Below are 25,272 nucleotides of genomic sequence, written 5' to 3'. Positions count from 1 at the left end.
CCTTATTCAACTGCTGTTTCTGAGCAGTTTATTTCTTATTGTGATCTTGAAATTTGTCAGTTTCTCAAAGTTAAAATAAATAAATCTGAGGAAGTGTCATTGAAGAAATGTGCCTTTAAGAGCTGATTTGGGCATATTATCCAATATTAAGCGCCAGTTTCTCAAAATGCCACATTTTTATACCAGCGAACTCCTACCCTTTATCAGCATCAGGAAATGTCAGTTCCTTAGCTTGAATGGTTGAATAAAGAGAGAGTCTAAACACTCAGTCCTTAGAATTAGACTTATCTTTGTGAATAAATCCCAAAGTATCTTTCCATTAAATTCAGGGGAAAAAAGTCTCACCTTAGGCATATTTAAATTTATGCTTTTACAAACATAAGGAGGCAATATTTATGTTTCAGGCCTTCATACCCATAACCGAACTGAGAATGGGGTCAGAATGAGAAAACCTGGAGAACAATGTGATCCTTACAGGTCATTAGAGGGTCAAAGTGTGTGTGTGTGTGTGTGCTCAGTCATGTCCGACTATTTGCAGCCGCATGGACTGTAGCCCGCCAGGTTCCTCTATCCATGGAATTTTCCAGGCACAAATACTGAAATTGGTTGCCATTTCTTACTCCAGGGCATTATGCCAACCCAGGGATTGAACCTGTGTCTCTTAGGTCTCCTGCATTGGCAGGTGGATTCCTTATCATCAGTGCCACTTGGAGGTCCCAGAGGGTCAATGGTTCCCCTGAAACACAGTTGTTGCTCAGTTCAAATCATGTCTTCCCCTTAGGGTCACTGTGATGACCTGAGTATCTGAGTTTCCAGAATGGACAGACACAAAGTAGAAATGAATTGTCCAAGGAGACACATGTGCTGTCAAAGCAAGAGACTTTTTGGGAAGAGGGGCCTGGATGGAGAGTAGTAGGGTAAGGAAACCCAGGAGAAATGTTCTGCCATGGGATCTCAGTGTTGGGCTTTTTGGTAATTGGGCTTACCTTTGGATCCTTCCTGGTGGAACATGTGTCAGTCAAGATGGAGTCCAGCAAGGATTCTGGGAGGTTGCTGGGCCTTATGGACAGGAGTCTCGTCTCTCCTTTTGATTTTTCCTGAATTCTTCTGGTTGGTGGTAGCTTGTTGGTTTCGCATTCCTTACTAGACCCTCTAGTTTGAGATAACTCCTGCAAGTGGTTACTATGATGCTGGGCCAGGGTGGGCAGTTACAGTTAGTGGTTCTGTTAGTGGTTCTAACATGAAAGAAATTTAATTTAAAATTTCACTTCCTGGTATATACCCAGAAGAATTGAAAGCAAGACCGTGAACAGATATTTGTACATGCATGTTCAAAGCAGCACTATTCACAGTAAACAAATGGTTGAAGTGTTCATCAGTGGAAGGATGAGTAAACAACATGTGACATATACATTTAATCAAATATTCAGTTCAGTTCAGTCGCTCAGTCATGTCCGACTCTTTGTGACCCCATGAACCGCAGCACGCCAGGCCTCCCTGTCCATCACCAACTCCTGGAGTTTACCCAAACCCATGTCCATTGAGTCGGTGATGCCATCCAACCATTTCATCCTCTGTTGTCCCCTTTTCCTCCTGCCCTCAATCTTTCCCAGCATCAGGGTCTTTTCAAATGAGTCAAATCTTCGCATCAGGTGGCCAAAGTATTGGAGTTTCAGCTTAAACATCAGTCCTTCCAATGAACACCCAGGACTGATCTCCTTGAGGATGGACTGGTTGGATCTCCTTGCAGTCCAAGGGACTCTCAAGAGTCTTCTCCAATACCACAGTTCAAAAGCATCAATTCTTCGGCACTTAGTTTTCTTTATAGTCCAACTCTCACATCCATACATGACCACTGGAAAAACCATAGCCTTGACCAGATGGACCTTTGTCGACAAAGTAATGTCTCTGCTTTTTAATATGCTATCTAGGTTGGTCATGACTTTCCTTCCAATGAGTAAGAATCTTTTAATTTCATGGCTGCAATCACCATCTGCAGTGATTTTGGAGCCCAGAAAAATAAAGTCAGCCACTGTTTCCCCAACTATTTGTCATGACGTGATGGGACCGGATGCCATGATCTTAGCCTTCAAAAGGAAGGAAATGCTTACCTATGCTACAATGAGGATGAAACCTGAAGCCATTATGCCAAGGGACATAAACAAGCACAAAAGCAGGAATAATTTTACCACAGTTAAGTAAAATTAATGTGCATTATCTCAAGGGGCTCTTAACATAAAAAATAAATTTTCATGGGAATTAAGGAAGGGATAATGTTCACTTTATTAGTGTGGTTTTATTAAGGAGAGACTGCTAATGGGCAGAGGACAATAATCTATTGTAATCTTAATATGCATAAAGCTGTAAATTACTGTTTATACCTATCTTAGAAAATCTAGTAGGTCAGGGCCAAGATCTGGTTTCTTATGCAATAAGAATAATCTGTTATAATAGATAAAAGGAACAATCTGTGTAAATAATCATTGTTCTACTTCCACGGCTCTAATTATAGAATGTGTAAAGATCTGATCTTTCATCTAGAGAAAAAGAGATATATTTTGATGGTTTCTTGCCTAGTTTCTACTATAACTAGTTACTACACCATATTCTCAAAAATATATTTCTTGTATGTTGTAGAATGTTGTATGTTGCAGAACCCCAAAATTTTGAGGTGAATATGGCCTAGATGAGATAGTCCACAGCACATACCTAAGCTAGACTATGTGGAGAACTTCTTCAGCTGATGTCTAGAAGGTTGACTTCTAGAGGATGTCATGATGATTCTCAAAAGGGTGGTGGGGTCCTCATTCACTAGACATTACAATCAAAAGTCTTGAGTTTCCATGTGAAAAGTTGTATCAAGAGACTTGATTTTCTGGTGTCCTTTACTTAGTCACTGAATGGGGTCTGGTAGCCTTGGGCCCTAGGCTCTGGTCCCTTACTGATAGATGAGGACATTAGCTCTGAGTCTGAAGATAAGGATAGGGAATGGAAGATACATGCAGATTGGATTGTAATGAAACATGCAAGAGAGACAGGCACTCCTTCTCTCCTCACTACGCCGTGTCCCATTTTCAGTAAGTTATAGAGAATAATGATAAAAAGATAATAAAGAGTTTTACAAAGAGAGAGAAGTTATAACTGAGACAGGACAGATTGATTTCTTTTCTCACACTGGATCTCCAGCCTCTTTTGGAAGTGGAATATTCTCAGATGAAGCCACAGTGACAGGAAACTGAGGAGAAGAAATAGTGAATAAATGTGACTATGCCAGAAAGTGAGGAATTGTGTGTAGTTTTGTGAACAGTGATGTCTAAGCTAAAACAAAAATGTGGGAATCCACGAAAGTAGCACTAGACAGTAAGAGTACTTTGGGGAGTTTGCTATTCTGAATATTTAGGTATTTATGTTGACATGGCTCTTGTTAGAATCTATCCTATCCTGTTTCCATGAGTATTGTGTTGTATAGAAAGAAGAGAACAAGTGGAAATTCTACAAATGTAGCACTAGGAGGAAGAATTTCACAATTTCTCAGGTGTCTCCCAATTCTTCTTGTTTCAAACTGTGTCACAGAGAAAGATCAGTCCAAACCCAGAAACTCCACATAAACATACCAGAGAACTTCACTGTGTCAATGCACTTTATTATTTCCATTGAACCACAATTCACATGAATACAACTTTGGAGCATACCTCAGCAATCATTTCCAATTCCTCTTGGTGCTGTTTATCCTTTCCCTGCAGGTATTCATCCTCAAATCACATTCAAAATGTGCTAAACTCTGTGACCTATTTAAAACCACATCTCAGAGCACTATCTTTTAATCCAGCTCACTTTGCCTGGTCTAAGGAGAAAAAAGGCAGGCAGTGAATGATGAAAGTAAATGGGATCAAAATTGCCATTCTCAAGTTTGACTTGTAAGGATCAGTAAGGATAGGATTCTATATTCTTGCTTTAACATCTTAGAGAATATACTTCTAGAACTGTAGGGAGAGGATACTATCTCGGTGGATGACACTTTACATTTTAATAATATCAATTACAGAATCAGGAATAATTTCTCCAATATAATTTCTCCATTGACAAGTGATAAAGACCCATCCCTCCCTGTGTATTCACAAAATGACATCATGATCCCACTTGTTAAAACACAATGCACTCTGGCTATTTACATTCCAGCTCCTGTGACATTTCCTAATCCCACTGCTACATTGCACAAATGTGTTGTGACAGATCTGTTAGATGTCCTCATATGATGCTTGGAGGAAGAAATGCTCTTTGACACAATAAAGTCTATTGTGAACACATTTCATCTCATTTCATCATTATAGTGGGCTAGATCAGTTAATGGTCTTTCAGAATCAATAATAACATGGGATTTGAACATTTCTTTGGCAAGTGGTCTCATAAGCCCTGTAGCATATAAGTCATCTAAAGTTTTCTAATCTTTTTTGTTGTTAGTCTGATAAAGATTCATCATAATGTCCTCATGAACTGTAGTGGCTTCAGCAGCAGGAAGAGCAGAAACAGGGGCTGCATGTTGATCAGAGTCCCCATGTTTCCCTGAAGGGAACACAAGAGAGAAGGAGTTATGTCCACTGTGAGGCTGTGCCTTCTGTCACTGCGCAGGACCCATTTTTACTACCTCTTGCTGTTCTGAGCTCTAAGACTTTGGACTGTTTTAAAATTGACAACTCAAAATCTATTTTAATACCTGTAAAATAAAAGTGACCTTAGAGGACATCAGTCTAGAAGACTGTAGGTAAGAGAAGGAAAGGTGAAGGAAGAAGGAGAGTAAAGGAGAAAGGGAGAGAGGGGGAAAAAAGGTGAGGAGAGAGAGAGAGAGAAGGTAACAAGGAAGAACTGAGGAAGAGAGCAAGAGAAAGATGAAGGCCAGGAGGGAAGGGTAAAGGACAAGCAGTGGAGAGGGCAGTGGGGTGAGAGGTAGAGAGGAGGCCCATGTGCTCCCTCCTTCTGAAGTCAATGCATCTGTTCTCTTCCTGGAGTTAAGAGCTTGTGCTGAAAAGAGGTGGACTTGATCCCCACTTCCCCTCACCAACATCCTGCTCTTCTGAGGACCATTCTTGATCTTATGACTTCTTCCTCTTGCTCATTTCTGACCATCAGTGCCCTTCACAAGGGATCAAACAAGACCCATCATGTCACATGAGCACCAAATGCTGTGTGGATTGGTGTAAATACCATTACCATCACCTCATTGCCTGGAATTGTGGGTCCATGTTGTGGTCTCCTCTGCATCCTCTTCTTGCTCAGAAGAGCTCTTCCACTAAGGTGCATTACTGACCTTGTGAGTGTTTTTCCCATCTTTTTTTTTTTTTAAGTTAGACTTCATGGTTTCTTCTCAGGTTTTCTACTCCTAAATTCTTCCCATCCTGTGTGCCCTTATGAAGATATAAATCTCATCATCATAGATTGCACAGTCATGACCTTCCTTTCCCCTGTGTGTGTCTCCATATCTAGTCACTCCACTTTGCTGCTGCTAAGTCGCTTCAGTCGTGTCCGACTCTGTGTGACCCCTTAGACGGCAGCCCACCAGGCTCCCCCGTCCCTGGGATTCTCCAGGCAAGAACACTGGAGTGGGTTGCCATTTCCTTCTCCAATGCATGAAAGTGAAAAGTGAAAGTGAAGTTGCTAAATTGCATCCGACTCCTAGCGACCCCATGGACTGCAGCCTACCAGGCTCTTTCGTCCATGGGATTTTCCAGGCAAGAGTACTGGAGTGGGTTGCCATTGCCTTCTCCACAAAGGAATGGATACAAATACAAAAGCAGCAAATGTTTGTTTGAAAAAGTCAAGGAAAAATCAAAATCTGCAACCTGGTCCCAAATAATGAAAATAAAGATTATATGGTGAGGGAGAGGGAGCCCTAAACAAAACCTTATTCAACTGCTATTTCTGAAGGGTTAATTTTTAATTGTGGTCTTGAAAGTTGTCAAATTCTCAAAGTTAAAATAAATAATTCTGAGAAAGTGTCATTGAAGACATATATCTTTAAGAGCTGGTTTGGGTGTGTTATCCAATATCAAGTGCCAATTTCTCAGAATGCCACATTTTTATATTAGTAAACTCCCATCCTTTATCAGCATCAGGAAACATCAGTTCCTTAGTTTAAGTGGTTGAGCAAAGACAGTCCAAACACTCAATCCTTATAATTAGACATACTTTTGTGAGTAAATCCCAGAGTATCTCTCCATTCAGTTCAGGAAGAAAAATCGCACCTTTGGCAGCTTTAAATTTGCTTTTCACAAACATAAGGAGGTAATATTTATGCTTCAGACTTTCATATCTATAACTAAAGTGAAAACGGGATTAGTTTGAGAAAACCTAGAAGGAAATGTCATTCTCATGGCTCATAATTCGGCACATGTCTTTCCCTTAGGGTCACTGTGAAGACTTGAGTATCTGAGCTTACAGAGGTACACAAAATGGACAGACACAAAATAAGAAGCCTTCAGTAACTGAAAATCAACCTTCAGAGCACAAATGTAGAGCAATTTCAACATCTTATTTAGCAAAATGGAATCAAAACCAGGTTTTAGATGAAAAAAATCTCTCAATTGATTGCATTTTCCTGCAAATCTATACTTACTCATGCCTTGCCTAGTTGCTCACTGTATGATTCTGAAAAATATTTTAAAGATTTTTTTCCTGTATCATGTCAAAGTGAGTTTATAAGGTACAGACCAAGATATTGCCACTGGTTTTTTTTTTTTTTTCCACTGGTTTGTTTTGATTTTATAATTTGCTCCTTGACAGATTAGGAATAGCAGGAATATGAAAGTATCAAATATGTTAGGAGAGAGGATCTCATATTTTCTTGAGAAAAGGAAAATACATCCGGTGAGACAAATGTTGTATATCAAGAAAAAGTAACACAGTTTCCAGTGTTCATTCCATATACCACAAACACACGTACACACAAAAACTCACTCCTCAATATATAGTGGACTAGAGATCAAAGTAATATTTAGAAAACAACACTAAAGATACTGATACAATTATACTATGGTATTTTTCATAATTTTGGAATTAGTAAGGAATGTCTTTGTTACACAAAACAGGTGTACAAGAATAAAGAAATTAAAGATAAAGAATGAAAGACTTCCTTACACACACATAGACTGAATTACATACCCCTATACATGAGTACACAGAAAATCTTACTGAAACATATTGCATAACAATAGTTTCTAATGGCAGAAACCACCCAAATTGAATTTTGAAAACCAACATTAGCTTAGAAAACAATTCTTAAATATGTATAATATGAAATTACTTTCCAAACTTAAATACAAGGAAAGTACAAATTTCTTCTCTAAACTCAATATATCTGCATCAAAAATTCAGCTCAACAGTGGCAGCATTTACCTCGGTTCTTATTTATGTGTCTTCTTTCTTTTATACATAATTAGGAAAATCACATCACCTGAATTTGTCCTAAAACAGAAAATTTAGTTATTTTTTATGTCAATATTGCTTGACACTATCACAGTTTCTCTTTCTGCTAAAAATTATGTGCAAGAAATTGTTATCAAGGTAAAAGCAGCCAAGAAAACATCTGAAGACTTGAGAAACTCATCAAGATTAAAAGACCCAACCACCTGAGACCTGCACACACCCTAATCTTGTCAGCAACCCCATCCTTGAGGACTGTTGTTATAAAACTCTTCATCACTTCTTCCTGGGGGCGGACACATAGTTTCTCAAGCCAGGAGCTTTGTTCCCCTTTGCCTGGCAAAGTAATAAAGCTATCCAAAGGGCAACCAAAACTGTCTCTGAGATTTGATTTGGCACTGGTGCAGACAGAAGCTGAGCTTTCAACACCAAATCTCGTCAAGACCTGTAAGTGACACAGACTAGGAAGGAGATATCTCAAACTTGAAGATCCTCTCAGAGGAGGGACAGAATGAGCCATATAGTAGACACCCTAGCACTGGGGCCTGACACTGAGAAGATGAACCCCGTTAGCTGGTTTGAAAACCAGTGGGACTTGGTCCTCTGCTAAGAAACTGAGTTTCCACTATTGAAGAGTGAGAACAAAGAGTCTTCCCTGGTGATCCAATAGCTAAGACTCTGAGCTTGCAACGTTCAAAGATTCTGAATGTTCAAAGATTCTGAATGCTGCTATGAAGATCGAAGGTCCTGCGTGCAGCAACTAAGATCCAGTGCAGCTAAATAATTAAGTAAAAAATGTTTTTTAAAAAAGAGTCAGAACAAAGATGTTCTTGTTTTCAGTCCCAGTGCAGAGACACCAAACTGATAACTGCCTAGTATTCTGACCAGCCTGCCAGGACCTACCCGGCATGCCCTCCAACACACATGGGGCTCCTGCTCAATCTCCTGCTCCAGTGCTGCTCCCCGCTGCTCAAACTCATGTCCACTGAGTCAGCGATGCTATCTAACCATCTCATCTTCTGCTGCCCCCTTCTCCTTTTGCCTTCAATGTTTCTCAGCATCAGGGTCTTTTCCAATGAGTCGGCTCTTCACATCAGGTGTCCAAAATATTGGTGCTTCAGCTTCAGCATCAGTCCTCCCAATAAATATTCAAGGTTGATTTCCTGTAGAATTTACTGGCTTGTTCTCCTTGCAGCCCAAGGGACTCTTCAAGAGCCTTCCCTAGCACAACAGTTCAAAAACATCAGTTCAGGATGGGATTAAAGTGAGGTGACTTGGCAGGGCTGGCACCTTCCACAGTGACCACGGCATATACTGACCTCACCGTGTCTCTTTCCATGATGAGTGTGTTATGGGGCATCATCAGCTTTCCAGATGCTCTGGTTCATCCCTAAGGATCCCAACTGGGGAGCTGTTATCGCTATGTTGGTGACCTGTTCCGTTTGCTGCTATCTCTTTTGGCTGATTGCAATTCAGGCCCAACTCAACCCTCTCTTTGGACCACAGTTGAAAATGAAACATTCTGGTACCTCAAGTATCATTGGCCTTGGGGAACTGGCTTGCTCACCAGTACTGAGTCACTGAGATCATAGAGAGAACTCATCTAGATGAAAAAACACCTCCATACCCAGACCACATCCCTTGACTCGCCCACTGTGGCCATCAGCTGCCTTAAATTTTCACCCATATTTGAATATCATAATCTACAATGCAGTAATTTTTTCCTGTCGCCCTTTTTACACTTTGATGAACGATGTGCCTGTTTAATCTAAACTATGCTGCCTCTGTAAAATATTTATGTATACTCTTCTGAGATCGAAAGTGCTGTTCTTCTGAGAAATAACACTACTCTCTTCTTGGAATTCTGTGGATTTAAAGATGGCTCCTGCCTGCTCACAACAGAAGAATCAGCAAAATGCTTAAAAACTGTTACATGATAATAAGTCTCCAGTGGGGCAGTCAGTAGGAGAACATGTTTAAGGGAAAATCTGTCCCACAAACTTATAGCAAAGTTTATTATACCAAAGTATGAATGAATTTCAGGATAAATTCCGTATTTCTGCCATTTTTTGTGATAAATTATTTTTCTGCTTTCTACGAAGGGAAAAAAGCATCAGTTCTTTGGCACTCAGCCTTCTTTATGGTCCAACTCTCACATCTATACACGACTTCTGGAAAAACCAGAGCTTTGACTATATGGACCTTTGTTGATGAAGTGATGTCTCTGCAAGACACTGTCTAGGTTTGTCATTGCTATTGTTTCTCTTGTCTGAAGAGACTGATCCAAAAAAGTATTGCAAAAGTTAACAAATGGGGCTGAACTTTAAAGTTTTTGAACTGTGAAGGAAACTGTCAACAAAATGAAAAGACAATCTATTAAATGGGAGAACTTATTTGTAAATGATATTTCTGGTAAGGCATTAATATCCAAAATGTATAAGGAACTCATATAACTCAATAGAAAAAAAAACAACCTAATTAAAAAAGGGGCAGAAGGCCTAAATAGACATTTTTCCAAAGAAGACGTACAGGTGGCAAGGATGAACATCAACATTCTAGGAATGAGTGAGTTAAAATGGATGGGAATGGGTGGATTTAATTCAGATAACCATTATATCTACTACTATGGGCAAGAATCCCTTAGAAGAAAAGGAGCAGCCAGTAGGAATGGAAAATGGCAATGATTTTAGAAGACATTTCACATTTCCTACAAAACTAAACATACTTATTATATGATCCAGCAGTTGTACTCAGTGGTATTTGCCCAACAGAGATGAAAATGGATATCTACTTAAAAACATGCACACAGATATTTATATCAGCTTCATTCACAATTGCCAAAACTTGGAAGCAATCAAGATGTTCTTCAATAGATGAATGGATAAATAGACTGTAGTACATCCAGAAAAATGGAATATTATTCTGTACTAAAAAGAAATAAGTTAACAAGCCATGAAAAGATATTCAGGGACCTTAAATGTACCTTAAAGTCCCACAACATTTTATGTTAATTATATCCCAACAAAGTTGGAAAAAATACGTGTGAATGTGTGCGTGTGTGCTGCCAGGGTGAGGGGAGGTGTAATGTGCTTATAAAAGGAGATCATGAGGGACATTTGCAGTGGCAGAAATGTTCTGTATCTTGACTGTGTTAATGTCAATATCCCAATTTTGATATAGTACTACAGTTTTACATAATATTGTCATTGGAGAAGCAGGTAAACAATACATAGATTACTCTTGATTATTTATTACATCTGCATGTAAATCTATAATAATCCCAAAATAAAATATTTAATTTAAAAACATAAACAGAGGGTTTTGTCATACATTGATATGAATCAGCCATAGATTTACACTGAAATGTTGTGAAGTAATTAGCCTCCAACTAATAAAAAAAAAAATTAAAAAAAAAATAAAAACATAAACAGAAAGGCTACACACTATATGCATTCCTTTACCTCAAAATTAAAGAATCATAGATATGGAGAACAAATCAGTAGTTACCAAGGGTGGAAGAGTTCCTTGGTGGTAAGGGAACAGTTCTGTATTTTGACTATCATAGTGATTACATGAATCTATACACAAGATAAAATTACATATAACTACACCCACACTCACACGTCTGTCTTTCAGGGCTCAGTCGTGTCTGACTCTTTGTGACCTCATGAACTACAGCACGCCAGGTTTCCCTGTCCTTCACCATCTCCCAGAGTTTGCCAAGTTCATGTCCGTTGAATCAGTGAAGCCATCCATCCATCTCATCTTCTGCTGCCCTCTTCTCTTGCCTTCAGTCTTTCTCAGCATCAGGGTCTTTTCCAATGAGTCAGCTCTTTGTATCAGGTGGCCAAAGTACTGGAGCTTCAACTTCAGCATCAGTCCTTCCAATGAGTATTCAGGGTTGATTTCCTCTAGGATTGACTGGTTTGATATCCTTGCAGTCCGAGGAACTCTCAAGAGTCTTCTTTAGCACCACAGTTTGAAAGCATCAGTTCTTTCGGACTGAGCCTTCTTTATGATCCAACTTTCACATCTGTACATGACTACTGGAAAAATCCTAGCTTTGACTATATGGACGATTGTCAGCAAAGTGATGTTTTTGCTTTTTAATACACTGTCTAGGTTTGTCATAGCCTTTCTTCCAAGAAACAAGCATCTTCTAGTTTTGTGGTTGCAGTCACCATCTGCAGTGATTTTAGAGCCCAGGAAGAGAAAATCTGTCACTGCTTCCACTTTTCCCCCTTCTGTTTGCCATGGAGTAATGGGACCAGATGCCATGATCTTAGTTTAGACCCTTACGTGGAACCTTATATGGAACAACTGACTGGCTCAAAATTGAAAAAGGAGTATGACAAGGCTGTATATCATCACCCTTTTATTTAACTTATATGCAGAATATATCATGCGAAATGCCGGACTGGGTGATTTACAAGCTGGAATCAAGACTGCAGAAATGTTAACAATCTCAAACAGGCAGATGATACCACTCTAGCAGCAGAAAGCGGAGAGGAACTAAAGAACCTCTTGATAAGAGTGAAGGAGGAGAGTGAAAAAGCTGGCTTAAAACTCACACTGATTGCATGTAAAAACTGATGACATCTGAATGAGGCCTATGGTTTAGTTAACAGTATTGTTATTTGATAATGCACTGTAGTTACATAGCATGCTACCACTGAGGGAAGCTGGGAAGAAAGGGACCTGGGATTGTGTACAATCATTCAGCTTCCTATGACTTAAAATTATTTTTTAAATGATAAGTTTAAAACAGTGAATGAATAGATCTTTCCATTGATGTAGAAAGAGCATCAGGACATATTTTCATGGGAAAAACAAGTCTCAGAATTAAAAATGTATAATATGATTCAATTTATGCTTAAAAAATATCTATCTGGGAGTGCACCAATCTATGCATATGTGGAAGAAAAGGCCTACGATTATACACAATAAACATATTGACTTGATTATCTCCAGGAGCTATTTTCAAAATGTTTAAAAGCTCAATGACATGAGCAGTAACCAGAATGACTACTTTAAAATTAGACACCAGAGTGGATGTGAGAGTGAAACCAGACATTTACTTTCTCCTGCTTTGAAATTTTTACAGTGAGCATGCATTGTTTTATAATTTAAACTCAATAAAAATAAGCTTTAGATATAAATATATCATAAAAGGAATTAGCATATGCCTATCAGACAACTATATATTTGGAATGACTATGAAAGTTATATAAATTATGTGTAGATGTCAATTGGGTGTCAACATGGCACATAATTCAGAAGTCTCATAGATATGTTAAAAAAAGTAAAGTAGGGAATGGAAATCCTTTACTCTCAAAGGGGTGACTACCTAATCCTTTTTCCTTGGGAAGAAAGAAAAAGAGAGGCTTCGCGAGGTCCTGGCCCTTCAATGAATATTACTGTTTGATTATGGAAACAAACTGAAAAAAAAAAGATTAAAACAGAGTGTATTACATCCAGTGTATGCATTCACTACTTCATTTTCTGACTATTGAACACTATGTGAATAATGAGAAGAGATGTCAAACTTCAAGGGATACAAGTGAAGATGTGGAGCAATTGGGACATTTCTAGTAGGAATGCAAAATAATGAAAGCATCACTACGAACAAAGCTAGTATGAACAAAGCTAGTGGGGGTGATGGAATTCCAGTTGAGCTATTTCAAATCCTAAAAGATGATGCTGTGAAAGCGCTGCACTCAATATGCCAGCAAATTTGGAAAACTCAGCAGTGGCCACAGGACTGGAAAAGGTCAGTTTTCATTCCAATCCCAAAGAAAGGCAATCCCAAAGAATGCTCAAGCTACCGCACAATTGCACTCATCTCACACAATGGCAACCCACTCCAGTACTCTTGCCTGGAAAATCCCATGGGCAGAGGAGCCTGGTAGGCTGCAGTCCATGGGGTCTCGAAGAGTCAGACATGACTGAGCGACTTCACTTTCACTTTTCACTTTCATGCACTGAAGAAGGAAATGGCAACCCACTCCAGTGTTCTTGTCTGGAGAATCAGGGACTGCAGAGCCTGGTGGGCTGCCGTCTATGGTGTCGCACAGGGTCGGACACGACTGAAGCGACTTAGCAGCAGCAGCAGCAGTAGCACACGCTAGTAAAGTAATGCTCAAAATTCTCCAAGCCAGGCTTCAGCAGTACGTGAACTGTGAACTTCCAGATGTTCAAGCTGGTTTTAGAAAAGGCAGAAGAACCAGAGGTCAAATTGCCAACATCCGCTGGATCATCGAAAAAGCCAGAGAGTTCCAGAAAAACATCTATTTCTGCTTTATTGACTATGCCAAAGCCTTTGACTGTGTGGATCACAATAAACTGGAAAATTCTGAAAGAGATGGGAATACCAGACCACCTGACCTGCCTCTTGAGAAACCTATATGCAGGTCAGGAAGCAAGTGTTAGAACAAGACATGGAACAACAGACTGGTTCCAGATAGGAAAAGGAGTACATCAAGGCTGTATATTGTCACCCTGCTTATTTAACTTATATGCAGAGTACATCATGAGAAACGTTGGGCTGGAAGAAGCACAAGCTGGAATCAAGATTGCCGGGAGAAATATCAATAACCTCAGATATGCAAATGACACCACCCTTATGGCAGAAAGTGAAGAGGAACTAAAAAGCCTCTTGATGAAAGTGAAAGAGGAGAGTGAAACAGTTGCCTTAAAGCTCAACATTTAGAAAACTAAGATCATGGCATCCGGTCCCATCGTTTCATGGGAAATAGATGGGGAGACAGTGGAAACAGTGTCAGACTTTATTTGGGGGGGGGCTCCAAAATCACTGCAGGTGGTGATTGCAGCCATGAAATTAAAAGACACTTACTCCTTGGAAGGAAAGTTATGACCAACCTAGATAGCATATTAAAAAGCACAGACATTACTTTGCCAACAAAGGAGCATCTAGTCAAGGCTATGGTTTTTCCAGTGGTCATGTATGGATGTGAGATTTGGACTGTGAAGAAAGCTGAGTGCCAAAAAATTGATGCTTTTGAACTGTGGTGTTGGAGAAGACTCTTGAGAGTCCCTTGGACTGCAAGGAGATCCAACCAGTCCATCCTAAAGAAGATCAGTCCTGGGTGTTCATTGGAAGGACTGATGCTGAAGCTGAAACTCCAGTACTTTGGCCACCTCATGCGAAGATTTGACTCATTGGAAAAGACCCTGATGCTGGGAGGGATGGAAGGCAGGAGGAGAAGGGGACGACAGAGGATGAGATGACTGGATGGCATCACCGACTTGATGATCATGAGTTTGAGTAAACTCCGGGAGTTGGTGATGGACAGGGAGGCCTGGCGTGCTGCGATTCACGGTGTTGCAAACAGTCGGACACGATTGAGCAACTGAACTGAACTGACTGATGGAAGATGGTTTGACAGTTTCTTCCAAAGCTAAACAGAGATCCACCATACAACCTAGCATTCATGCTTCTGGGTATTTACCCAACTGACCTGAAAAGTTACGTTCACATAAAAACCTGCACATGAATTTTTATAGCGTGAATCTGACCACATTTCAAATTTGACTGTATGACAAAACCTCACTGAACGGGATACAGAAAAAAGAGATCTAAATAACTTAAATCTTTTTGTAACTCCCCATTCATGTGTTGAAATCCTAATTCCTAATATAGTGGCATTGGGAGATGGGGCTTTAGGCAAGTGATTAGGACATGAGGATGGAGCCCTCATGAATGGGGTTAGTGCCCAACACTTCAGAGACAAGTTCTATTTTTTAATAATTTTTATTTACTTATTTATTGGTTGTACTAGGTCTTTGTTGCTGTGTGGGCAGCTAGTGGGGACTACTCTCTAGCTGCAGTGCTCAGGCTTCTCACTGCAGTGGCTTCTTTTGCTGCTGAGCACAGGCTCTAGGGCACACGGGCTTCAGTAGTTACGGCCTGAGGGCTCAGCAGTTGTGGTTCTCAGGCTGTGCAGCACGGGCTTACTAGTGGTGGCCCTCGGGCTTAGTCGTTCCCTGGCATGTGCGATCATCCCAGATCAGGGATCAAACCCTTGTCTCCTGCATTGGCAGGTGGATTCTTTACCACTGAGCCATCAGGGAAGCCCCGTTCACCAGTTTTATAGATTAGGACCTGTTATAGATTAGAGCCATTCGGCCTTCTACAATCTTATGAGGAAAAAAAAATCATTCAAGTTATTTATTCTAGCATTCATCTATCTACAACTATATTTCCACCCACTCTTTTCGTATGTTTCTTCCCACTCCTAGTACTATTTTCTCTTTATTCATTTTTTAGCTGTTTTAATGGATTGTCCAACAAGTTCAAGATTTTAAGTCTTCTCTTACAAGTGCCTGCATTGATCACTTCAAGCAACAGAGATATGTTCCTCTCTTAAGGTACGATCTTATTAGCCTATATCCAGTACAGGTACACATTTCTTTCATTATGCCTTTTTCCCACAGTAGCTGGTATAATGCCTTACGTATGAATGTTTCTCAATTGCTTGCCTGTAAATACACTTTACTCATTAGCCATTCTATTATTACTGTGCTTCCATGACAGGCCATCTCACATAATGTCATCACATTTCTCCCCACTGGGTCCAAAGGTCTACTCAGCCACTCTAGGCCTACATGAACATACCTTCACTTTTATAATTAATTTACAGGTGACTGCCTGACATGAAGACTAAAACTAGAAAATAAAAAAAAAATATGATGAATGTGTTTTTGAACTGTGATTAAATTTACATCAATGTAATTTGCCACACATTAAGTGATGTTCATAGCCATTATCATGTGTGTGTGCTCAGTTGTGTCTGACTCTGCAAACCCCATGAACTATAGCCTGTCAGACTTCTCTGTCCATGGGATTTCCCAGGCAAGAATACTGGAGTGGGTTGCTCTTTCCTCCTCTAGGAGATCTTCCTCACGCAGGGATTGAAACTGCATCTCCTGTGTTTCCTGCATTGACAGGTAGATTCTTCACCACTGAGCCACGTGGGAAGCCCAGCTATTATCATCAGTTCAGTTCAGTTCAGTTCAGTCGCTCAGTCGTGTCCGACTCTTTGCGACCTCATGGACTGCAGCTCGCCAGGCCTCCCTGTCCATCACCAACTCCTGGAGTTTACCCAAACTCATGTCCATTGAGCCGGTGATGCCATCCAACCATCTCATCCTCTGTCGTCCCCGTTCTCCTCCTGCCCTCAATCTTTCGCAGCATCAGGGTCTTTTCAAATGAGTCAGCTGTTATCATAGTGCCTGGTAAATAGGCCCCAAAGGAAGCAACTCATAAAAATGTTAACAATGAATATGATTTTTATAAAGACAGCTGAACAATTTCAGAATTTTCTAAAGGAAGACGAGAGAGGCTTGCTCCAAAGCAGGCCTGGGAGTGATTCAGAGGCACTCCTCTCAAAGGGCTGGATGTGTTCCCAGAGGGAGTGCGGCAATCCGCGCTGTTCTCGTCCTTTTCCACCTGGGCAACTCAGGGCTATGTGTTCCATGAGCCTTGGATGAACAGTTGCTCCACTGGGGTTGAAGCCAGGCCAGATTGAATATTGGCCTGGCTCTAGAAATCTGTCCAACTCGCCACTCTCTATCTGAACAGTGACTTTGAATACAAGACACACAAAGAAGAAAACATAGAGTTAAGTGGTGCAAAGCCTGGAAGCCAGATAAGCAGAAGACACACAGGCTATAAAAGGGAGAAGGAAAGTTGAGGTCACAATCTGATCAACAGAAGAAAACATGAAAGGTAGGTGAGGAGGGGACAGAAGATGAAAGGTAGAAGTAAGAGACATTACTCTTTGTGGAGGTGTGTTTTGGAGCCCATCTTCCCAACTTTGCTCCCCCAATACCTCCACTGACAGACTCTGCCTCCCGTGCCCAGCAGAGCTCTCAGAAGGGACAGTGAATGTGGCAGGACAAAGAGCCCAGCCCACAGTCCTATCACGAAGAACACAGGCTTCTTGGAACAGCCTGAGCTGGGGAGACAAGGAGAGCACACGCCAGCAGCATAGCCTGCGGCTCTCACATGCCCAGGGCTCTGCCAGCTTAGCTGGCCCGGCTCTCTGACCTTATGCAAGACAAGCCCCACGGCCTACGCAAACTCGCCCGTGAGGCCCCACGCTCAAAGTCATCGGAGCAACTCCAGTCTTATCTCTAACATACAGAACTCAATTGTTCTGGATTGAGGCCCAGGGATTTGTATTTAATCTCAGTTCCTTAAGTTTTAAAATGTGTTAAGGTAAAGCTAAGAGGATGGAATGGAATCTCAAAGTACAGTGGATTTTTAAAAAGACATTTATTTCTCTCTCATATATCAGACCCAAGTTGAACAATTCAGGTTGGCAAAATAACTCTGCCCCACACAATTGTTTGGGCTCATGGGCTTTTGCTCCCCTTTCTCTGTGGCTATTTCTTGAACAAATCATCATCTACATCAGCAGTCTCAACCTTTTTGGTACCAGGGACTGGTTTTGTGAAAGATAATTTTTCCAAAGACAAGGGTAGGGGGTCGGGGGTGGGAGTGGAGCAGGGGCCCTTGTGGTTTGGAAGCAGAAAAGGAACATGATGAAAACTTGATGTTGTAGAATCTGAAATCCTCTGCCTGTTGTCACCATCAGGGATCTTCAGATGCTATTATCTTGAAGGGGTGAGTGACTTTGAGGGTGAGGAGTGCTAGCACTCGGAAGGTCTGACAGTCTATGGAATCTTCACATTTGACATCTTTCAGACTTCATAGTTTGATGATTAGGTAGATTCTGGGAGATCAAAGCACCAAAGACTGAACTGGAAAGGTTTGGTCTTAATTAAGAGCCTTTAGAAAATGCTCCTGACCTGGAAAGTGGTATCTGTTCTGCCGGGTCATTGTTCTTAGTTCCTGGTAAAGGAAGAAATCTGTAATAGATTCTGAACTAGGCTGAATTTACTTTTTCTTGTTGTTGTTTGGTCGCTAAGTCATGTCCTACTCTTTCTGACCTCATGAACTGTAGCCTACCAGGCTCCTCTGTCCATGGGATTCTCCAGACAAGAATACTGGAGCAGTTTGCCATTTCCTTCTCCAGGGGACCGTCCCAACCCAGGGATCGAACTGATGTCTCCTGCGTTGGCAGGCAGATTCTTTACCGCTGAGCCACAAGAGACGCTTTACTTTTTCTTACATATTACCAAAAAACTCTCTCAGAGCTAGTATAGTTATTGTCTCTGGGGCTAATATGCCCACCTCCCAGAGCTGAACTCTATAGTAGGAAAGAAGTTACTCAAATTTGAACCAAGTTTGAGCCTAGGGGAAACCTACTAGGCTGCTCCACTACAGACAGAGCCCATCTCACGTTTGGTGAGTGGGTAGTAGCTCCAGCCTGGTTACAGGGAACTAGCCCTAGAATGGAACCCAGTGATTTGGCTCCCTTCCAGGGCCTTGCAGTCTCCTCCCACAGAGAGGAGGATCTCAAACTCCAGGCACTTCTATAAGTTTCTTCTCCAGCTGCCAAGTGAAAAATAATTGCTGAGAACATAACTATCAATATTTGGCCAAGACCATAGTGATTGTTTATTTAAGCAGCTATCATACTGACAAAGAAAATTCAGCTAAAAGTTATAAAAACATCTGTCCTAATGTTGCATATTGGTTGATTGTCAGAGTTTTGCAGTTTCAGTATGATGAGAATTCTGCACCAGATAGGAAAAACATTAGGAAAATTTATAGAGAGAGTGAGGTACAACATTCCATTTACATGCATTTATTAAAATTAGGACATTGAAGATGCTTTTTTGGGTATACCAGTCTGCCGCCTTCCCAGTCTGCCAGCTTTCTGAATAAAGTCACTATTCCTTGCCTTAAAATAAAATTAGGACATTAAAAAGGGTCTCAGGATAGAGTGAGGATGTATGATGAGGAATCAAGAATGCATACACACACATTTATGAACAAGATAACTGTCCAATTTTATGTAGAGTGTTGAACCATAAAGATTTGCAAATAGACTTGGCATAGACTTGCTATTTCCCATCCTTCTACCTCCTTTATCCCCCCATGGCTTGCCATTCCTCTCCCAGGGCCCCTGGAAATCAAGACTATGCTTGAGTAAAAATTACAGTAGAAGCTTTATTTTTTCCCTCTGTAGCAACTTGTGAAATAGACAGGGAAAAAGATGGAGGAATGGAGATTGGATAGGGCTGGAGCTTTTGACTGAATGCAACAGCTAAACCAAAGAATCTTTTCTTTTGGCATCTTTTAGAGAACAGGCAGATCCCATGGCTACATAGGTGGGCACTCACACTTGTGTGCATGCATCAACATACATTTTCTTTGAAGAGAAGCAATGATAATAATATCCCCCTGTCATTCACTATTTCTCTGAATCATCTCAGTGGCAGTACAGTTGCCTTTCAATACTCTGTACTGGTTTGGAGCTTTCTCTCCTTAATTTTGTCAAGTTGGGTAAACTCTGCTTCTTGGCTTTATAGCTGAGCAAGGATGGAATTCAGTTTGGTTCAGAGAAAGTTTGTACATGCATATATGTATGTGGGAGAGAAAAAGAGAGAATGCATCTACAGTCCAGCATCAGTTATACACTTCAACTGAATTATCTACAATTGTGGATTTGTTCCATTTCTCCAGTTGCTATAAATAATTAAGAGTTTCCTATAGTGCTGAAAGGATAGATGTGGATAATAGAAAGCAATAACCAATAATAAAAAGTTCTGTAGGATTTACAAGTTAGAGATACTAACTAACCAGCTCATCAGAGAATGACTTGTCAGCACTACCAAAATTTTCTTTAATGAAGTAACACCATGGTGTTGGCAACTGGGAGATTGTTTGCCCACAATGAACTGGCATGTAGTGGTCCTTAGTTCTGGAGTCTCAGAGCAGCTTATGCATGAAGTCTGTCCACACTTGCAGCTGGGGGCTTTGGGGACCCCGTCGACCACTTCCACGGAGCCATGGATGAAGTTATTGCTCAACTTGAATGACCCATTAGCTTCTGAAACTTTTCTCCAGACTGTCATGTCATTGCAATAATGTTTGTTATTATCTGGGTTGCGTTTGGGGGGCAAGCTATAATGTAATCTTCTGAAGGTCAATAATGAGGAAGACACATCTTTGGACATGCTGAGGCTGGTGTTTCTATATAGCACAGTCAAATTTATTAATACCTCAATGGTCTGTTTTTCCTGGTCACTTTTTGCCATGTCATATTGCACCTCTTTCTCTAAAAATTCTTCTTTAATGATCTCCATTACACTTTCTGAAACTCCTGCAAAAATCACCCCCAGGCCAAGTAGCAGCAGAAAGAAGATCTCCATCTCAGATCTAGGACAAACTCTTCTGCAATAAAAACTAAAAGATAAAAATGAAGAAAATATTAAACGAGTAGCTCTCTTTTCCTTATGACATTTCCAGGGTTGACTCCTACATGTAAGCTAAGACACCTACATCTACTAATGAAAGGATGAGAAAGGAAAAAGACAATCAGCTGTGTAGTCTGAAGATCCAACTTCAAACCCCTGTTTATCCACTAATAAGCAATTTATTCCACCTCATGTAACTAACTTCAGTTTCCTCTTGTGAAAAAAAAGAAAATATGAGAATTATATAAGATAATACGTTTAAAGTACCCAGAACCAAGTAGTCATTTCTTTTTCTTTTCACCCCATCTATAATCTCACTGGTAAAGTCTGTAATCTCTGCAGTGGGTCCCAATAATCTCACTTAACATTTTCCTCACTATTGCTGTGAATCCCCCAGCCTCACACAGTACCTGGTGCATGGCAGGCACATGAACAAACCACCATGATATTTACCCATCTCTCATTTCTTTTCCCACTGATTCTCAGTCATGGAATTTCTGTCTTTACCAGTTCTTTTGGCAAGTTGATCCTGTGGAGAAAGATTCCAGCTTGTTGCAAGGCAGGAAGTGAAACTGTATTCCTTTCCTGGGAGTTTCTCTTACTAGGTCTAACAACGGAAGGGGGTGCAAGAAGGAGAAGGCAGAATTGTCTGAGATAGAAGGAGGAGACAAAGTGGAACCAGTGATGCTCGGAGAACTGAATGCAGTGCCCACTTGGCTGTCAGAATCCCAGTGCCCTTGGGCAGTACCATTGCTTCTTCTCTTGTGAAATCTTCTTCATTTATTTCTACTTCAACCCAGAGTAATTTTTGTTGTTGTTTTTGAAACCCTACAGCATAGATAATATTGTGTTTGATTTTATACATTTTTTTTTTGAAGTTAGTTGGTACAGTTTTTCTCCTTTTTATTCAGTTCAGCTCAGTTCAGTCGCTCAGTTGTGTCCGACTCTTTGCGACCCCATGAATTGCAGCATGCCAGGCCTCCCTATCCATCACCAATTCCTGGAGTCTAGAAATTTCTTGAGCCTGGAAAATAGCCTCTGCTTCTTTTCATTCTCTACAGGGAGAATGAACTATATATGTCCTAGTTTCTCACAATGTTTGCCAACAACATAACATGGTTTGACTGCTGTAGAAAGTCCTTTACTTGAGGTCAGTGCTGGAAAATTCACAGTGAGAATCCCAGAAGGAATGGTTATTTGGGGTAATAATTCTTTCTCTTGCTCTATAAGGACCACCCCCTTTTTTTCCCTCTTTTTTTCTCTCCCACCTCTAAAAGCCTCCTTCCCTTATACTTGTATCTACTGTATTATCTCCTAATCACTAGTTCTTGCCCCTCCAATTCCTTCAATACGCTACTTTTCTAAAAACACACTTGCAGTGACACTATTTCAGGAACATTGAGATACTTCTCATTGTCTCTACAAGGTAATCTAATCTTCCGAGTCCACTTGGTCAAAATTCTATTTTAATCCCAACCTGCCTCTCAAGGATGATCACCCATTATTTTGGTATACACACCTGTTCCAGTCAAATCAGTATGACCCACTCTCCTGTGAGTACACCCTATTCTGTCCTGTGTGTGAAATTAGAGCAAACACCCAGTACCAAAAATACATGAGCCTTAGTAATTGGGTTGATTGATTATTGATAGATTATTAAGAATTCAGTGGATGTTTTCATGTGTGTGCCTTGAGCACAGACTTGGCACAGGTTGAAGGGAGGAGAGAAGAAGGATTTGAACTGCTTCCTAAATATCCTCTACCATCACATCAATCAGTTCAGTTCAGTTCAGTTCAGTTGCTCAGTCGTGTCCGACTCTTTGCGACCCCATGAATCGCAGCACGCCAGGCCTCCCTGTCCATCACCAACTCCCGGAGTTTACTCAAACCCATGTCCGTTGAGTTGGTGATGCCATCCAACCATCTCATCCTCTGTTGTCCCCTTCTCCTCCTGCCCCCAATCCCTCCCAGCATCAGGGCTTTTTCCAATGAGTCAACTCTTAGCATGAGATGGTCAAAGTACTGGAGTTTTAGCTCACATCAATAGTGAGGTGCTAATAGGAAAACAGGAGACAACAGGATAAAAATAAACAAGAAGCGCAGAACAGAAACACCCAGTTTTTCTAAAACATTTTACATGGGAAGAATTCACAGCCACTTGGGTTTGATTGGGGTTGCTGGTACCCATTTTAAAAAATATGCCCCTGACTCCTTTCAAACTACAAATGTCTAAAATGTCACAATTCATTTGAATTGGGATTTGATCCTTGGAAAATGAAAATACGCCAAGGATAGTTACTTACTTTAATGGGAATGCATTATCTGCAAGATTTTGTTTTCAAATACAAAGAAGGAGGTTAGGGGAGAAAGGGAAGGAAAAGTACTGAGAAGGAAAGAAAGGACAATTAAGCCTAGCGAGAGAGAGAAAAAGGAATCAGAAGTCAGAACATAGAAACATAGGCCTAAAGCATTTCAAAAAAGCAAAAAGCAAAACCCCATTTCAGCTACATTTTCCCAGGAAATGATTCTGCTACCAGGACCCAACCTGTCACACGGTAGGGGCCAGCTATGCCCTCTCAGCATCTGTTCTGACACTGGGGGCTCTGCTTCCCTGGTGACACCCACACTTTCATAAAGACAAGGGCCATGGGATTCATTACTCGCAGAGAAATGAGTAATGAAACTCAGCTGCAAAAGAGCTACCCCAGAGATGTAAGCCTCTACTTACAAGGTTGCCAAGTGTTCTTTACAAATGATTGTTACACCCTTTCCTCCAAACGTGTCGCCAGTCTGTTAGAACTTGATGTTTAACAATGACAGAGTTACCAACTAGCATAGGTTGATCTGACCTTGAATTAAGTACAAATAAATAATTGAATAGTTTGAAGTCTCTCAACTGAAAAGATAAGAACAGACCAGGCCCTCTAAAGCTTATGCATTGCCTGTGTCTGCTTTAGCTCAGTGTATGAGTAATCTGGCTCTCACAGGATTAAACTGTCATAGCTCAGATTTAGTGACCCCATAACCCGGCCCTTACTTGCCTATTACCCTTTTTTTTCTTACTACTCCCTATCTCTGACAACTCCAAAAAGATTCTAGATTCCCTAAGAAATACAACTGTGGAGTAATAGACCTGGCAGCTGCTGCTGCTGCTAAGTCACTTGAGTCGTGTCCGACTCTACGTGACCCCATAGATGGCAATCCACCAGGCTCCCCCGTCCCTGGGATTCTCCAGGCAAGAACACTGGAGTGGGTTGCCATTTCCTTCTCCAATGCATGAAAGTGAAAAGTGAAAGTGAAGTCACTCAGTCGTGTCCGACTCTTCGCAACCCCAAGAACTGCAGACTACCAAGCTCCTCGGTCCATGGGATTTTCCAGACAAGAGTACTGGAGTGGGGTGCCATTGCCTTCTCCGAATATACCTGGAAAGAAGCTTAAAGATTATCTATTTCGATCTCTTCAGTTTACAGATGAGGAAACTGATATAGAGGAACAGAACTTAATCAAATCCCCAGAATTAGGCGTCTCTATTTCCCTTCCTTCTCTTCTTTTGTCCTCTCATTTTAAAGACCCTCTGTCCATAGCAAATGAGGAGAAGCTAAACAAACAGTCCAGTTGTAAGAACTAAAAGGGGAAAGAATGATTTGTCTGAGTCAAAGTAATCTCTGTTCCTTCTGGGGACACAAAGAGGAAACAGACGGAACCCCAAGAGTCTTGATCCCTCCCTGGGAAATCTTTATCCATTTCTTTCTAGACTCTAAGGGAAATGGTTTCTCACCAATTAGGCTTCTTCTGATCTCCTTTTCCTTTTCTTTCAAGGCACAGAGGCAGCTGTTGAGTAAGGGCAGGTACAGCTTGAGTTATACACGTCATCCTTAAAGAAGACCTTAAGAGATGGAGAGGGAGGTGGGAGGGGGGATCGGGATGGGGAATACGTGTAAATCTATGGCTGATTCATATCAATGTATGACAAAACCCACTGAAAAAAAAATAAATAAAGGAAATCAGTTCTGAATAAAAAAATAAAAATAAAAAAAAATACACACACACACACACACAAGAGATGACCCCCCTACTCCCTCTACATTTAGGATAAAGTCTAGGATGAGTGTGAGATGAATGAAGTACTCACTTTGCAGGTACAAACTGTTAAAAGCCCAATAATCAAGATAAACAGTATTTTATTGCAACATTTAAAAATAAATTTAATGCATATGACACAAAAGAACCTATCTATGAGACAGAAACGAGCTTCACAGGTGGCGACAGTGGTAAGGAACCCATCTGCCAATGCAGGAGATGTAAGGGACAAGGGTTTGATCCCTGGGTCGGGAAGATCCCCTGGAGGAGGGCATGGCAACCCACTCCCTTTTCTTACCTGGAGAATCCCATGGTCAGAGGAGCCTGGTGAGTTACAGTCCTTAGGGTCACAAAGAGCCCGAAACAACTGAAGCGATTGAGCACTCACACATGAATCAGAAACAGACTCACAGACATAGAGAACAA

General features: G+C 40.9%; 1 protein-coding gene and 1 pseudogene across 1 annotated transcript; both read right to left on the bottom strand.

The window, feature by feature from the left end:
• Nucleotides 1-4,019: 4,019 nt before the first annotated feature.
• On the bottom strand, nt 4,020-8,396 carry LOC122444251 (annotated as a pseudogene).
• An 11,728-nt stretch (nt 8,397-20,124) lies between these two features.
• Nucleotides 20,125-20,749, bottom strand: RNASE11 (ribonuclease A family member 11 (inactive)). The gene has a single exon (XM_043471393.1). The coding sequence runs from the start codon at nt 20,719-20,721 to the stop codon at nt 20,125-20,127; it is 597 nt and encodes a 198-aa protein (XP_043327328.1). The 5' UTR covers nt 20,722-20,749.
• Between the last annotated feature and the right edge of the window lie 4,523 nt (nt 20,750-25,272).

This window comes from Cervus canadensis, chromosome 6 (genome assembly GCF_019320065.1).
Source record: "Cervus canadensis isolate Bull #8, Minnesota chromosome 6, ASM1932006v1, whole genome shotgun sequence".
Lineage (NCBI taxonomy): Eukaryota > Metazoa > Chordata > Mammalia > Artiodactyla > Cervidae > Cervus > Cervus canadensis.
The sequence above is the reverse complement of the archived record's forward strand: the minus strand, read 5'-3'. Positions and strand labels throughout refer to the sequence as shown.

Coding starts and splice junctions, on each gene's coding strand:
- RNASE11 (XM_043471393.1), bottom strand. CDS start 20,721: ATGGAGATCTTCTTTCTGCTGCTACTTGGCCTGGGGGTGATTTTTGCA.